The sequence below is a fragment of the Cupressus sempervirens genome, chromosome 2, assembly GCF_028749045.1.
Source record: "Cupressus sempervirens isolate cs-2001-9-10 chromosome 2, ASM2874904v1, whole genome shotgun sequence".
NCBI lineage: Eukaryota > Viridiplantae > Streptophyta > Pinopsida > Cupressales > Cupressaceae > Cupressus > Cupressus sempervirens.
Genome location: NC_143119.1, coordinates 403602152 through 403618441, shown reverse-complemented (window position 1 = coordinate 403618441; position 16290 = coordinate 403602152). Strand labels below are relative to the sequence as shown.

General features: G+C 31.4%; 1 protein-coding gene across 1 annotated transcript in view; it reads left to right on the top strand.

The window, feature by feature from the left end:
* The window catches only part of LOC149572835 (disease resistance protein Roq1-like), a 49048-nt gene extending 35575 nt beyond the window's left edge, over positions 1-13473 (top strand). Inside the window, exons 6-7 of the mRNA XM_089813911.1 lie at positions 13208-13264; positions 13395-13473. Coding sequence (XP_089670037.1) covers positions 13208-13216 — 9 coding nt within the window. The 3' untranslated portion in view covers positions 13217-13264; positions 13395-13473. The remainder of the gene's footprint in view (positions 1-13207; positions 13265-13394) is intronic.
* Positions 13474-16290: the final 2817 nt, after the last annotated feature.

Genomic DNA, 16290 nt, shown 5'->3' with positions numbered 1-16290 from the left:
ACATATCCTCAAAATTACATCGAATATTTACATCACATATGAATTATAAACATTAAAAGGTACATGACAAGTTAATTAAATTAATCATTGGTCTATCAAGAACTCCATATTGAATAGCATAGGCATTGATCACATAACTGTACATTTCATTCTTGTCATTGATAATTAAACCCCCCTTCAATGTTAGCTAATCAAACCCCTATCATTAATATTATTCTTCATCCATCTCATTATCAAGATCATCATTGTCATCAACATTGTCACCACCACTATCGTGGTCATCATCATCATCATCATCATCATCATCCTCATCCTCATCATCATCATCATCATCAACAAAATTATCATCATCATGATCAATAGCAGCATCATTTGCATCAGGAGCATCATCAACTAACTCTCGATCATGATCGAGTTCTTCCTCTTCCTCAGTATCTTCTTCTTCCATCACATTATACTTTATCAACCTTCATCTTCGATCATGTCTAACAACAAATGACCAACCTAGTTTATATGGAACCTTTGAGTAAAATACCTTCTCACATTGGCTTGGAAGAACATAAGTCTCATCCCCAACTGACTCAAAAAAGCTTGTATTAATCATTGTAAATCCATTCTCATACTCCATACTAGTTCTATTAGGATCATTTTTATTGAGTCATAGTCTATATCATTTGATGATGAAGAAAACTAATTTGAAGGAATTAAAGTCACAATCAAGTATATCAACCAAAATGCCAGTATATTGATTTTGAGATTCACGAGGATGTAAGTCATTTCTAGATGAAATATTGGTCACTTAGAAGACTACACTTATCCCAAAATCACAAGTTCTCTTCATTCATCAAAATTTTTGATGCAAAATTTATAACCATTGCATAACATAGCCTTGTGGTGTTTCACCTACAATAATGTCAAACATGTATAAATTATTGCGTCACGAGTTCAAAAACATATAGTTGATTACCAAACTTATAAGTACCTAGAGATCTCTTAAACCATATGCTAAATCTATTTCTTTTTGTGTAACATTGGGGTTTCCATTACAATGAGCTTGTATAACTAATGAAGAAATGAATTCCCATTTTAATCTGTGACCAAAATGTTGACATCGTTCATTCCATATCATCATCCAATCTTGATTGTTTGCAATAAACAAATGTATTGCACCTACTCTTTAGCAATTGTACAAAAGTAAATGGATGACTTACAATAGATTTATTTTGAAGATTAAAAATTAATTAACTACAATTACATCTCACAATTTATTACCTTTCACTTTCCTAAATCTATTTTTCCCCACCAAGTACTCCCTTTTGAATTTTTTAATGGAGCTGAGATCCCAAATGCAATCTATATGGGTCTTTGCTGCAAGATTAGGAAGATTTTGAGTAATGTACACCATTATTTGGTATACTATATATCCCTCAACCATAGAACTCTTAGGATGTTCTCTTTGTCAAACCAAACCCTTCAAAAATTTCAAGTGTCTCTCAACCATCCACATTGACCCAGGCTGTACAAGTCCACACAATTCAATCTCGTCAACTTGGTGTATGAGGTAGTGTTCTTGTGCATTGAAAAAAGTTGAAGGTAAATACTTTTGTATTTCACATATTAGTCAAATAATTCTTCTCTTCCAATATTTTATATCTTCTTTATGCATTTATTTAGATGACAACCACTTAAAAGGGATTCAAGACACAAAAACATATAAATACGAGACTTTACAATATATTACTTATTTGATATATTGAAAAAATTTTATTGCTTACCTCATGTATTTTTCAAGATCATGTATCACTTGTTTGATATTATTGTTGAAGTTGTTTGGGAGTGATAGGGGTAGCACATATTGTAACAATTTTCAATTGATTATTTCATTTTTTTCTAACATAATACAATGAAAATTGAATATAGTTTCACAAATATATTGTAAATATAAAAGACCTTGACTTACCTTGATGAAGGTATGCCAATCATGCATTTTCAAATGGCCCAAATTCACTTTTCTTTGATATGAGATTATTTATATTCGCAAAAAATACTACAAGAAATAAAAAAATTGTATGGCTTCTTTTGTGACATTACTTTGTTGCTCTGTTAATAAGAAAGGAAGGTCACTTGCATTAATCCAGTCTCCATTGCTATTTGATTCTTTGATATTTTTCATTGCATGAATGAAATATGAATGTCACTACAAATTTTGGCAAGTTTTTATTTGTCATGCCTTCCATCCAATAAATTTCACAATGTTTCTATTACATTCTTTCCAATATGCATAGTATCAAATGAATGCACAATTATAGCTTCTCATAGTAGAATAGCCCACTAAAGTCTCTAAGACAACATTTTAGTCCCTTTGGAAGGTGGTCAGTGATCCCTTGATGACCTTCACAATCATCAATTACATAATTAGCCAACAAAACACAATCAAACTATATACTTTCCAAACATAAACCATTGGGTGGAGCGATACTACCTCAAATTCTATTATATTTCAACTACCATAGATGAGGTGTCATTCTTTATGGATTTGATGTAGTCTCTTTTTTCCCCATTGAAAAGATGTTTTTCGGCACTTCAATACTTATGATTTCTATGAAGAAAGTGTCTATACTCATCAAACACCTACTTTCTTAAACTTTTGGAATGATGAGATTTCATCTTTGGATCACACATTGGACATGCAAATTTTCCATTTTTTTGAAGACTTACAAGATAATGATACAATTGGATTAAATATGTTCATTTTTGGAATTAGTATTATAACATACAACTAGAATTCAGCATTACATACTACAAAAATGTGTCAACCCTGGGGCATTATGAATTGTTCACACAAGAATTGTATGGAATTGATTTTTTTAATCCAATTGGTCTAGAGATATCATACATAGTGAAATCATTACATAACACTAACAACTCATCGATAAGAGGCACAATATATACATTCATATCATTCACTTAGTACTTACCTAGTTGAATGAACAACATCAGATAATTATTGTGGTAATTTCACTCTAGGACTTATAATTACATGTAGATAACAATAAAATTATAAAATACCTAAAACAATCATTTCCAACATAATGTTATCCCTCTTTATTGACATCCACTGAGGAAGGTTATTGTTGATAACAAAAATAGGCCACACCGAGTAAATAGATCTCATCTCTTCAAATGGATTGACACCATCAGTTGCCAAAGAAAGCCTTAGATTTTGAGGTTATTCTTTAAGGTATGACCACTTTTCCTCTATGTCCATAAATACTAAACCATCCACATGCATTAAAATAATGTCATCTCGACTTCTATTTTGTGCATGGTAGTCCATAAATTGTGCCAAGCTATTGTACCTTAATAATCATTTAAGATGTGGAATAATGGGGATGTAATGAAGAACCTTGTGAGGCACTTTTTTTGTCACTTGATCATCTCAAGATCTTCTCATATGGAATTCGGGGCATTCTATTACATTTTTGTGTTCTTTATGATAAATAACATGATCTTTATTATGAACATCTATTTCTTGATACTCCATTCCAATACATTTCATAGTGGCACAATTATTCTTGGTATGAGCGAGGGGAACATTTGACAGTGGTAACAAATAGTCACCTATCAATCTAAAACAAAAAATATAAGTCATTAGTATAAAAAATCTTAATGGTACATGTTTCACCTTTTATAGACTATAATGATGTATACGCCAAACCTTAGCATATGTGACATTGTTATGTTGGATAAACCATTCATAACTTTTGAATTCACCAACAACAATACAACAGAGAGAAGAGTTGATTGGGATCCTTTTTAAAGAGTCATGTTTTCCTTCTCAACTAGAGGTATATCATGGATAGCCTCTATGCCATCCTCCTCATAATCATCATCATCAACAACAACAACAATAACACTAGTACCAAATGTGCCATGGATCAATGCATTCATACCATCATCTTCAAATGTGTTTTTTGGTGCATGATCATTATCTTCCATGGGATCATGATCTTCTCCTTCAATACTCACACCTCCATGTTCCTCCATATTCACACCTCCATGTTCCTCTGAGATGTGGTGGTCCATATCATGTACTACCCTAGGGAGATTGACCTATATAAAAATGATGATAATCAAACCCTCCTTCAATGTGATAACCAAACCATCATTTTCTGGTTCATATGTATATTAATTGTGAAAATAATATAACAAAAAACTTACCTATGGATGATAATCAAACACCCCTTAATGTGACCCTTCTCCCTACAATGTCTCTTAGCTATTTTAATTTTCATTCTTCTTGTCTTTAATCCATTAAAACTCTTGCAAGGACAATAACATTTGTCATCGCCTTCTCTTTGAAAGTTAGACAACAATCTAGGGATTGCCTCCCTATTTTGATCGAATTCCCTTGTATTATCTGACATGATCTTTCTTCATAGGAATAACTTATTCTTGTACCCTTATTGAGTTGGTTGTACTTGCCAGAGCTATCTTTGATAACCATTTCAACATATACATTGACATTAGAGAGAAAACCTTGAAAAAAAATTGGACATGGTGTCCTTAATGTTAATATCTGCACATATGGTTTTGAAAGAAAAAATTTGGTGTACTTAATGTTTATATCTGCACATATGGTCTTAAAAGAAAAAATGGTTTAATTAATGTATATATCCGCAAAAATATTGGACATGTTGTACTTAATTTTTATATCTGCACATATGATTTTGAAGATGGTAGAATTATTGAACAAGGTATTTCTTCACTAAACTACATTAAAATCACCATGAATTTCTTTAGTGAACTACATTAAAATGTGCATATGGGTTGCAGGACACCTGACATATAAATACAATTTGACCATACAGTATCATTTGAGTACTTTTTGTTGTAAATATACGTTATTTTTATGAATCCTGATAAGTAAGTTGGAAAATTTGATATAAAGATGAAATATATTTTGTGTAAACACTATATACATTGTTTGCAATAAATAAATGATAACTACAAAAACTATCATTTTACATTTTTCTACTTCTTAAGAACTCTTTCTTCTTGCTCATAGAGTGCGATCAAACACAAAGAATTATCTATTTTGTCACCCTTTCTTCTTCATGTTTCTCACCCAATGATCTCATCTCACCCCTATAAATATGCTCCATTTATATCTCTATCTACTGCATCAACACAACTCCCATTTCATATTGATTACTTATTTGGACTATCCTTCTCCCATTCATATGCCCTTACACATTTGATCATTTGAGAATATAAACTATTCAATTATTTCTTGTATTCTTGATGAAGGTCTTATTTGATGCTATTGTTGTATGAACCATGTGTGGATATTTTCAATGTGTAGATCATTCATAGAATCATCAGAGCTTTTTGTGTTGGAAAATCTAATTTGTGTGAGTGTCTTAGTGTGCTTGTGTTTCCCAATTTCAATATGCTAAATGTATTTATCTGCCATGATTGATGCAAAGCTTGGGAATTTGCCTCCCTTGATGGGAATATGTGAGTACTATTATATTCAATTCTTTTTCTCTATAATCTAATCACTAACCCCACATAAATATCCATATTCCCCTCTCACCAAATCAAGTCATGCAAGTAGGTCTACTCTTTTCTAACTTTGGATTTTTTTGAACTCCATTTAAATTCTATGGAATATTTTGGCTTTCAGTTTTAGGACTGGAAAGATTGGCAATTAAGATAGGTTGTAGGAAGACTATGGCTAAGTCCTCAAACAAATTATTAGACATTATATTACTCTATATTGCTCTTAGAGAGTAGATATATGTTCTAAATGAATTCAACTAAAGTTCTTGAGCTCAATTGAAATTCTTACACTAGTCCTTAAACTAAACTAAACACTACTCCTTAAACTAAACTAACGACCACAAATGCTTATTCTTGCCTAATTGCAATCTGCAAACCCACATTATTACATCAGCCACAGTGACTATCCTAGTTGTTAGAGGCATTCATTCCTATCTGAGATGCAATCTATAAGTATAAATAAATAGACATGGTCACATGCAAAAAGTTCTAATTAACGAGGAGCCTGGGCTACTATCAAAGGAGACCATTTTAGACTTTAGTTAATAAACTGCCATGATCCAATAATTGAGTAATTTTTTTGTTTGTCTTTTGGAAGTCTATTTTTCCCTATTTAAGGAAAGTGTAGTTTTATATCTCAAGTGTCAACATTAATATTGTTATCTCATGATCTAAGACTCTATGTTACCCTAGTTAAAATTGTGAAGTTGCTTGCTATATCATCTCTAAATACAAAGGTAGATAGATAAATAGTCATACTTGAAAAGTGGCTCTAACAATTAGTTTTATTATAGATATTTATATTTTTAAAGTTCTATAAGATTTTTTAAAAAGTTTTATCATCCAATTTTCCATGGTTTAGCTGACTATGATGTTTGAGTTCTATAGGGTTATTCATGGTTTAAGTTTATGTTAGGATAATTAGATTGATGTTCAAGCTTGGAGATGATCCAAACAACCTATTTGTTGAATTGATTTCTTTATTCAGATAACATATCATTGCAAGGAATATTATAAAAATAAATAAATTTAGAATCCCCAATTTAATTTAGTTAGGGAATTTAATGTTTGTATAGATTCTAGTTTTGTTCCTCTTCTGGTATATGCAATGTTGGGAACATCCAAGGATATAGTAGTGGGCACAGTGGCAGTTGTATTGCTTCTCCTTGCCTTAATTCTTGGAGATGAGGTTTCTCCCATAACTACTCTGAAGTTGTATATACATTTGGCTTTGACTACAATATTTTTTGCTAGAATATTCCAAGCATCCTTGGGTATTTTCAAGTTGGAGCTAATAATCTATACCTCCATAAATAAATAAATAATCCTATTTGTATTTGTTTTATTGCACATTAGCATAAATTCCCCAAAGACTCTCACTCTAGGTTTAAATGCTAATAACCCATTGGAGTGATTTAGGTTGGGATTCATCGTAGACATACTTTCACATGCAACAATAGTGGGATTTATGGTAGGAGCAACCACTGTTGTGTACATCCAATAGCTCAAAGGCTTCCTTGGTCTCCAACATTTCACAACTAAGATAGATGTTGAAATTCCTCAAGGTCAAGCAATTTGGCTAAGTTGTTGGTTCGGATTTGAGTACTAATTCGGGTTCAAGATTTAGTTAAATTTATTTGGGTTAGGTTCAAATTTTTTTGTGCCTACCTTACATACACCAATATTTTTTTAAATTGTGTGTGTGTGTGTGTGTGTGTGTGTACATAGATGCAGTAGTACATAAGTTCATACACCACTATGCTAATATTAAAGAAACATAGCAAAATACACCACCATGTCAATGTTTCAATTAAATAATAATAATGTCAACATTGATAATCAACCATCATTGAACAAATATCATCATGGACCATCAAGAAAATCATCATTGTCAAGAAAGTCATCATCATTCTATTGTTGCAAATATGTAGTACAAAATGTATTAGGCCCATTTAAGGTAAAGGTTGTGATTGTTATGATATTGTAGCTTCACACATCAATTGTCATACTTGATGATTTAAAAAAAGCAACTTTGGATCAGATTAGATGAAATCATGTCATGTAGCAACCAAAATTAGTTAAACAAAATATTCAAATTCTTTGTACCTTTTTGGTTGGTTTGTTAAGGATTTCATTCTTTAAGTTTAACTAGCTAATTATTTATTATAATGGATTGAAGACTTAATGATCTTAACTATTTTTTGATCATTTGCATGTTTCATTTTCCTTATTCAATAATTTTATAAGAAAAATTCATCAATACATGAGATGCTTACAATTTCAATGTTAAAATATTATAAAGTTGTTTTCACAATATTGTGCATTTTTTTTACAATTTATACATTTGTACCTCAAAAAACTATTCATATATCTTTTCTTTGATAAAAATAATCATAAATTACCATCAAAGTCAATTTGAACCTCCTAAATTACTAGATTGGTCCTAAACTCTATATGTAATAAAAAGGCATCATGGGCCTTTCCACATCACATGAGAACCCTCCATATTCCCTTTATGTTGATAGGACTTCTCACATCATCACTCATAACTACAATCACTATCAAATGTCTTCCTTGATAAGATCAACTATTTAGGACTCCTCCACAAATCATAACCTCATAATCCCTAGCTTTGATCACAAATTTTAAATTCAAACAAAAACTTTCAAATTCAAGTATGGTGATTAATAGGTAATGAAGATGTAGATTACTTGTAAGTAGGATTTTTATTGAGTGGTCATTAGTGTCCATCAAGCAATTTTTGACTGATCTAAAGAGTTTAGTATTACAATCTACACTACCACAACTTATGATATTCTATAGAATAAAAGGGATAGCTACTACTAATTTAAATCTTGATGGTCTATGTATTTTTGGGTTGTTTTCCCTCTTGTTGGGAACTCTAGTGTGTCCCTCTAGTTTTTTGGGTGGTGTTTAACTGTTGTTTTAAGATCCTTCATTGTTATATCTTTCTTGTCCTTTTGTACAAGGTTTTGAGTCCTTTCAAAACCTGTTTTTACTTAATCAAAACTACTACTTGTTTAAACCATTTTTGGATATATGCGCTTAGGTACCTATGTTATCTTTGATTCTTCACATCATATTTTGCATGCAATGGGTATGTTACTGAAGTTTCTAAATGTCTTTGGAGCTATTGAGAACTCTATTGCAATGGAGTTCAGTAAGATTTTTACAAATTTTTATAAACTTGCATGTTGTTCATAGAATTTATGTCTATGTGCCTATTAGTTGAAGAATTTCAACCCAAATCATGTGCTAGCAACTTTCTTTTTAGCCATTTTACCATAAGGCATACAAGCCTCTACTTCTGGTCTTAACCAAAATCTATGACTTCCATTCAAAATAATTATATGGTGTAAGAAGAGAAAATACTTAAAAATCCATCCTCTCAGTTCCCATTCTCTAAGAACATGCAAAAATTTGTAGCTAATGCTAAAATATGAATAATAGATCTATCTAGGAAAAAAAGAAATCTATCTTTGCAAGAATATAAGAAATAAATAAAATTAGGAATAGAATTAGATCTCTCATTATCCAATGATTACAATATGCATAGATGGGTAGAGTGTTTATTAAGAAATTTGGTTGTCACATATTTTCTGGGTTTCTACCCAAGATTGATTCACAAGGTTAAAATCTTAACAAATGATGAAATGGCTTTATGAGAAGGAATCTAAGCTTAAATTTTCATGTTCAAATGGTTGTTAAAATGTGTTTAGAGAAATTATCCCACCTTCCATTCTTTTTTGAGAAGAAAACATAAACACAACATCCCTTGCAAAATGAGATGAATACCTTAAATAAATCAAAAGCTATCTAATACCTAAACCAAAACTAGAATGAGTTGAGTACCTAATAAACACAAAAAATATCTAATGTAGTAGGCAAGAGCATGGGCATGACAAGGTAATGATAGAGCAAGGACATGATAAGACCTTCAAGGGCATGGGAATGGAAAATGGGGCATTAATCGAGCTTATCTCAACTAGCATCTTCATAGCTCTCCAATATCGCAATCAATCAAATACATAATGATTTATGTCGATTTTATTTTTATTTTTGTTTACAATTACATCAGCATCACAATTGTAACACTAACATTGGTATTGTGATGATTTCGGAGATAATTACAAAAAAAACATGAAAATTGCCCACAAATTATAGTACCATCACAATTTGACCCCAAATGTTGTAGTGAGTGCAAGACATGGTGGAGAAATAGTACCACCCAAGGAAAGAAGGCATGTCATAAGATTAAGAATTAAATTATGTACTAATTACTCTTTATACTTATGTGATCTAACATATTTCAAACTTCACGTATGTTGCTTGACACATCAAAGGAAATCAAAGCAAGAAAATAGAAGCACATGCAGCACAAGCTCAATTCTAGTGGATATTCAAAACTTGTTGCAAGAATTGTAAGTATAAGTAAATGAAAAATTATATGCAAATATTTATAAATTATTCACAATTTGGTCTTTGATGAAATTGATTAAAAAAAAATTCATGATACCAAGCCAAAATGTAGGCCTTGGAGTTTTAAAAAAAAACTTCTGTAGAGATTCCAACTTCAAAATATATGGCAAAATTTTGAGCATCTCTCCTGCTATTCTCATATGAGAAATCTGGAAAGAAAGAAGTAGACAAATTTTTAATGACATAGAACTCAATGCTCCCTCCCTCCTCAATAAAATTAAAGCAATTATAATAGAAGCTATGAATAGTGAGTTAAGAAAGATAGTAAAAAAAGATGGGACATTCATAAAATGGGATGTAGAAATTAAGAGGAATTGGCAGCACTTGATCAACCCACCTCTAACCTACAAAAAAAAACTAGTATAGCCAAAATCAAATATAGATGGGAACCACCATCAAAAGGTTTGAAAAAACTTAATTTTAATGGAGCCTCTAGAGAAAATATGGGGAAAATAGGGATTAGGTGCATAATCAAGTCAGATTCAAAAAATTGGATCATGAAAAGAGCTAAACCCTTGGAAATATTAACAAACAACATTGCAAAACTAGAAGCTCTCCATGAAGGGCTAATATAGAGTCTCAAATTAAAGATCAAGAGAATCATCATAGAAGGAGATTCAAAAATTATTTTAAATGCTCTTAGAAAATAGAAAAATCCTAATTGGATCATCAATTCTAAACTCAAGAAAGTCCTCAACCTTATGGATAAGCTCAAAGAAGTAAGATTAAAACACATCTATAGAGAAGGAAATTTAGAAATAGACCAACTAGCTAATAGAGAAACAAATGGAGAGGATATATTCCAATTAGCTATAGAATCTCTTAATATCAAAACATCTTAACTTAAATTGGCATCTCATTTTTCCTCCCCCATTGTCATCTTCCTGAAGTTTGGCATTATCATGGTAAAATATAAAGTTGTAACAATCTTAACACACTACATATTTATACTTAGTAGCTATGAGAAAATAAAGTGGGTTGTATCTTGTAATCATGTAACTTACACATAGTTTTTTCATGTTATGTAATGATCAGTAGATGATGTGTTCTTTCCCTCCTTTCTAGATCCTTCCAAAACCCTAAAATGAGTATTAAATACTTGGCTCTGGATCTTCTTCTGTCACTTTCATTTTTAGGCTACTTGGGTATTAATTTATTTAGTTTTTAGTATGGATTCAAACATCAGCTTTTATCATGCTCTAGAGGTTCAAATGATGGCTTTTAGAGGTAATATCAAGCTAGAGCATTAGAACATGATTCTCAACCATGTAGATGAAATGACTAGGGTAGCCATTAGTCAAGTACTAGATGAAGGAGTCTTTAATTATGATTATTAATTGAGAACTAATAGTAATATCCTAGGAGCATTTTTTGGGTTTTTGGCGAGGGCAAAATTTGGGAAATGGGAGAGCATTTGGCTCTGTTATAATATGTTAGACCCGATATGGCTGGAGGTCTTAGAACATGCGGTCCTTAGTATAGATGAAAAACTTAGGATTCCCCTACTTGAATATTATATGTCTCATCCACCTAAGAGTTTGGATTTAGCTATTTCTCCAAGGCACCCATCACTAGTCATTTGGGAAAACATCCAATTCTATCAAGAATGACCAAAGATCGAGGCTAGTATTCACTTCCTACTTTGATGGAGAGGAATTATGGAGGCTCCAAATTAGGGATGGCTATTGTATTATCTTTAGATTTTTTATGCCTATATCGAACTTGGGGTTGTATTTGAAGACCTCAACACTTTGGATTTCTACTTGCCAAATTTGTACAAATCTAATAAGGAAAAGACAACCTTCGTCTTCTCTCTGGGCTCCAAGGTGAAAGACCTAGACAAAGCTACCAAAATCATCATGGTGTCTTGGAAGATGGAAGGGGATACCTAATTTTAGTGCTCACCAAGTATAGGTCTTTTGGAATCTAATCTTGATCTCAGGTTTTGCTTCTACATTAGCTTCATAGCATTAGTCCTATTTTTGGCATATGGGATCTACTTTTCTTGTGCTCCTTATAGTAGGAGCTTTTTTGGTTAGCTTTATGGCTCCCAAATTAGGTTGAGCCTGCATCATGTAATGTATATAAAATGAAATATAATAGCAAACCTTTTATTATTAATTAGGCTCTCTGTTGTTCCTCTTGTTTTATCTATTTCGAGTATCTCCCATTTAGATCTTTGTATCTATGGTTTATGTTTGGGTGTGTGGCATTAAATTAACATTTTATTAATTAGCTCATTCATGAAACAATTAACTCATTGGACAATAATAATACTTAATCTTTATGAGTTGGTGACTTATATTAGCCCTAGTTTTTTCTTAGCATAATATAGCAGATCTTTAGTTTTTTTCTAATTCTTCATGGTTGTTTCAATGTCTTTGCACAATTTTGCAATCTAGCAGTTTCATCGTTCCCCTCTCACTGGTTGCAGGGTTTCTTCCATCGCTTTGGTGCTAGGTTTTCCTTTCCTTTATTTTCATCTTTTTTTATCCTTTTTGAGTACTAACCTTATAGGTTTTATAAATCCTTTGGCATGTCCTTTTAAACTATTCACACATTATACATATATTTTGGATATTGAGTACTACTCCAAAATGAAGCCTGATGTGATTTAATTTGCAGATATCAGTGAGCTCTCTCTCTCTAAGTAGGCCATACAAGTACAAGGAGCTTAGGAACCTAAGCTTCTCTTTGACCCTTCAAATACAATAGTTCCAAGTATAAGTGATCATGAAGAAGAAAGCATAACAAATAACGTATAAATCTAGAAGAAAATATTTTTAAAAACTTATATTGGGGTTGCCCCTTTTACTTTTGTAATTTATATAGGACCTCAGTCCTGGGCAAGATTGGAGGTTTTCTTACTCTATTCTTTCCTACCAGTGCCTGTTTGAATGAAGAACTATGTAGTTTTCATTTATTTACTAATATAATATACAAGGCTTTGATCATTTATCAATAATAATAAAAAAGGAGTAAGGAAACAAAGATTATATATTTCTTTAAAACTTTAAAGTGAATATATTTATATGTATTAAAATGAATGATTAACATTTCTTAGTATTTTTCTTGTATTTAGATGTATATATTGTTGATAATGCACTAATTATTTATGTTGGATTGTATCCTACCACTCCTGATACACTAGCCGAGCACCATGGAGGCGTTGATTCAAATGCACATTGTAGTACTAAAGGTATATATTTTCTATTTGATTTTTTCTTTTTGAATTATTGATACAAGTAAACATTTTAAATTGAATTTGGTGTAGTAATACAAATTTAACTATAATATGTGTTGGGATTAAAAAAAATCTTGTATTGCAGTTACAAGGGATGTAGAGGTTGTTCCTGATGAGCATGTTGAGGTTCAAGTTGTTGGGAAAGATGATGTGGTTAGACAAGGTAAAGATCACTACAATCTTCATTAAAGTCTTTGAAGTTTCAAATTTTTAAACTTTAACCCTTTTATTTGTTATTGCAGAGGACCCACCTTTGTAGAGGATAGTAAGATCACATTCACAGGTGAGAAGAAATGTCGATGACAACATGGATATGCCTCTACAAAAAAATAGGGAAGGAAAAATAAATAAAAAGGAAAAAATGAAATGATTCTCATCTATGTAACTTATTTGATAATGACTGATGTTTATGTCTAGATGTTTTAATTATGTTCTATTGAATGTTCATGTGAATGTTATGATGAATCTTATGTTTTAATGAATTAATGTGAATGTTCCAATGAAACTTATGTGTTAATGAATTTTATCATGTGATAATTCATGAATGTTACATTTTATTAATATAATTAATGAATTTTAGATGTTAACTAGGAATTTAGATGTTAGCGGGGTGGGGGGTTGGGGCCAAATGAGCTTTCACCTTCACATGGTTGGCCTTAAATATTGGAGAATATTAAACTATTCTCAAAACCAAATGAAACTCAAAATTAACATATTATTGCATGACAACTAACTATGTGAATCTCTTGATTTCAAAAAATGCAGAAGGAGGCCATAGTGCAATATGCGATCTCAATTCATATGCATATGACATTAGGTAGAGTTGAAAAACACAATAGGTTTGCATTTTTGGTAGAGCTCTTTACTTAGGTATTTAAAGTTATAGACCATCACAACATTGTAACTTTGACTCTTTTAGGTAAGGGTAATGTCCTTAGTATGCAAGAAAATTAAGACTTTCTATGTGTTGGCTTGCTAAGGACATTCTCTCAGCCATGGTAGCTAGAGTTCTAACATTCATGATGGCTTATAATTTTAAAATTTTAATAGATCTATTGAATAAATGTAAATGTTATGCATTTTTTTAGCTCCACCTATTGTCCATGCATATAGAAGATAGTTGCACATGCATTCTTGATTTAGAGTGGCAAAATGGATGCAACAAAAACATGACATGCACCAGAAGATGGGAAAATGATTTCACTTTTGTAGGTTTGGAACCTTTTTTTGTTATATTTTTTCACATGTATCCACATGAATATGAATATTTTTTCACAAATATCATTTAAAAATTTTATTTTCTTCATATTTCATGTTGAAATAGGTGTATTTTTTCCACTGATAATCTTACAATCCCTAGAAAGCTAAGATAATGCACTTGATAAAAAGACGTGTTACAAGGTACATTTGTTACATCATTTATTTTCATTATTTTAAAACAAATTAAAATTTATAATATTTTTTTTTTATGATGGATTATAGGATTCCAAATCTTGACCAGATTTGAGTCATGCCTATATCTAACTAGATTTCAACTTTCAAAAAAACCTCTTTATTCCTCTTGCAAAATGAAATAACCCAAAGAAGACTTCTAATTTTCATTTGAAATTAGATATAAGTATAGAGTTGAAGTATTCATGCTCATTAAGATCAAAGCCACAGCTTCCATGGCTTTTCGATCCGTGAGTCCAAAACTTATCCCCATTATTTATAGGGCACTATAATGAAGCCCATTATTTTTTTAGCTCGTCCTCTAAATCTGCTACCTACAAATAAGTTGCATTTTCAATGAACTTCACTCTATTAAAAATACTTTTCCAAATGAATAAAATCTATCAATTTTTATTTTAGTTTTTGTTTTATTTAACTTCATATACTTTTTAAGGAAGGCATTCAAGTTTTTGTTTAAACCATCAAGCCCTCTTTAAGGTAAATAGTAATCTCATAAAAAAGTTAAATCCTTTTTTTTTGGTGCAAAATCCCCATGATTAATCAAAATATGGAAAAATGTCTATATCATGCCTTCACATTATGTGTAGGAAACCATGTAAAGTAAATAACATGTTCTTGATAATAAAACAAGTCTTCTAAACCATCTTAATCTAAGACATCTAGGTCATTGGAATGAATCTAATTGTAAGATTAATTGGAGGAAGTATTCTATATTTTATAATGTAAGTGTTAAAGTTTTAAGGGATTCTAATAATGTCCATGTGTTTTTTAGGAAAAGGGGCACTATGATTGAGTTTAAGTTGTGACTATCTTAGCAAACAAAGCTATGACTATCACAATGGATAGTGGGTTGATTTGGTGCATTGCTAAAGGTGTAATGTGCAAATTGGTTGGGTGTGTTAGCTATTAAAGAAGGTACATTAAGATTAGTTTTTGGTTGTGGGCAGGTAGGGCTTTAAGATATAAGATTCAGTATAGACAAGGGTCAGTAATAAGTGGGGCAGTCATAGTTCAAATTCACTAATTTAGAAGATTGTGTTGAGTTATTAGTTGGGGCAAGTTTGAATCCTTAAGGATATAGAAGATGTCACCATATAGATGTTGGATACAATTTTTCAATTCTGTGTGTCTTTGATGTCACACAAATGTCATATCAGTCATTAGATAGAGTCTATCGAGCTCAGAAGGTCAGCAAGGCAAAGGACAGTGTCTACCAAGCTAAAAAGGTTCGCAAGGCAAAGGATAGTGTCTACCAAGCTCAAAAGATCAGAAAGGCAAAGGATAGAGTCTACTGAGCTTAGATGGTCAACAAGGTAAAAGAAAATAATCTACCGAGCTCAGAAGGTTAGTAAAGAAAAATTGTAGTATCTATCGAGTAAACAGTTCTTACCGAGCTCACTTAGTCATCAAAGGAAATGTGACTGAAGAAATTCTTACTAAGCTCACTTGGTCATCAAAGGAAATGTGGCAAAAGCAGTTCTTACCAAGCTCTCATGAAGGAATTTTGTTCTTATCAAGTAAACTCGGCA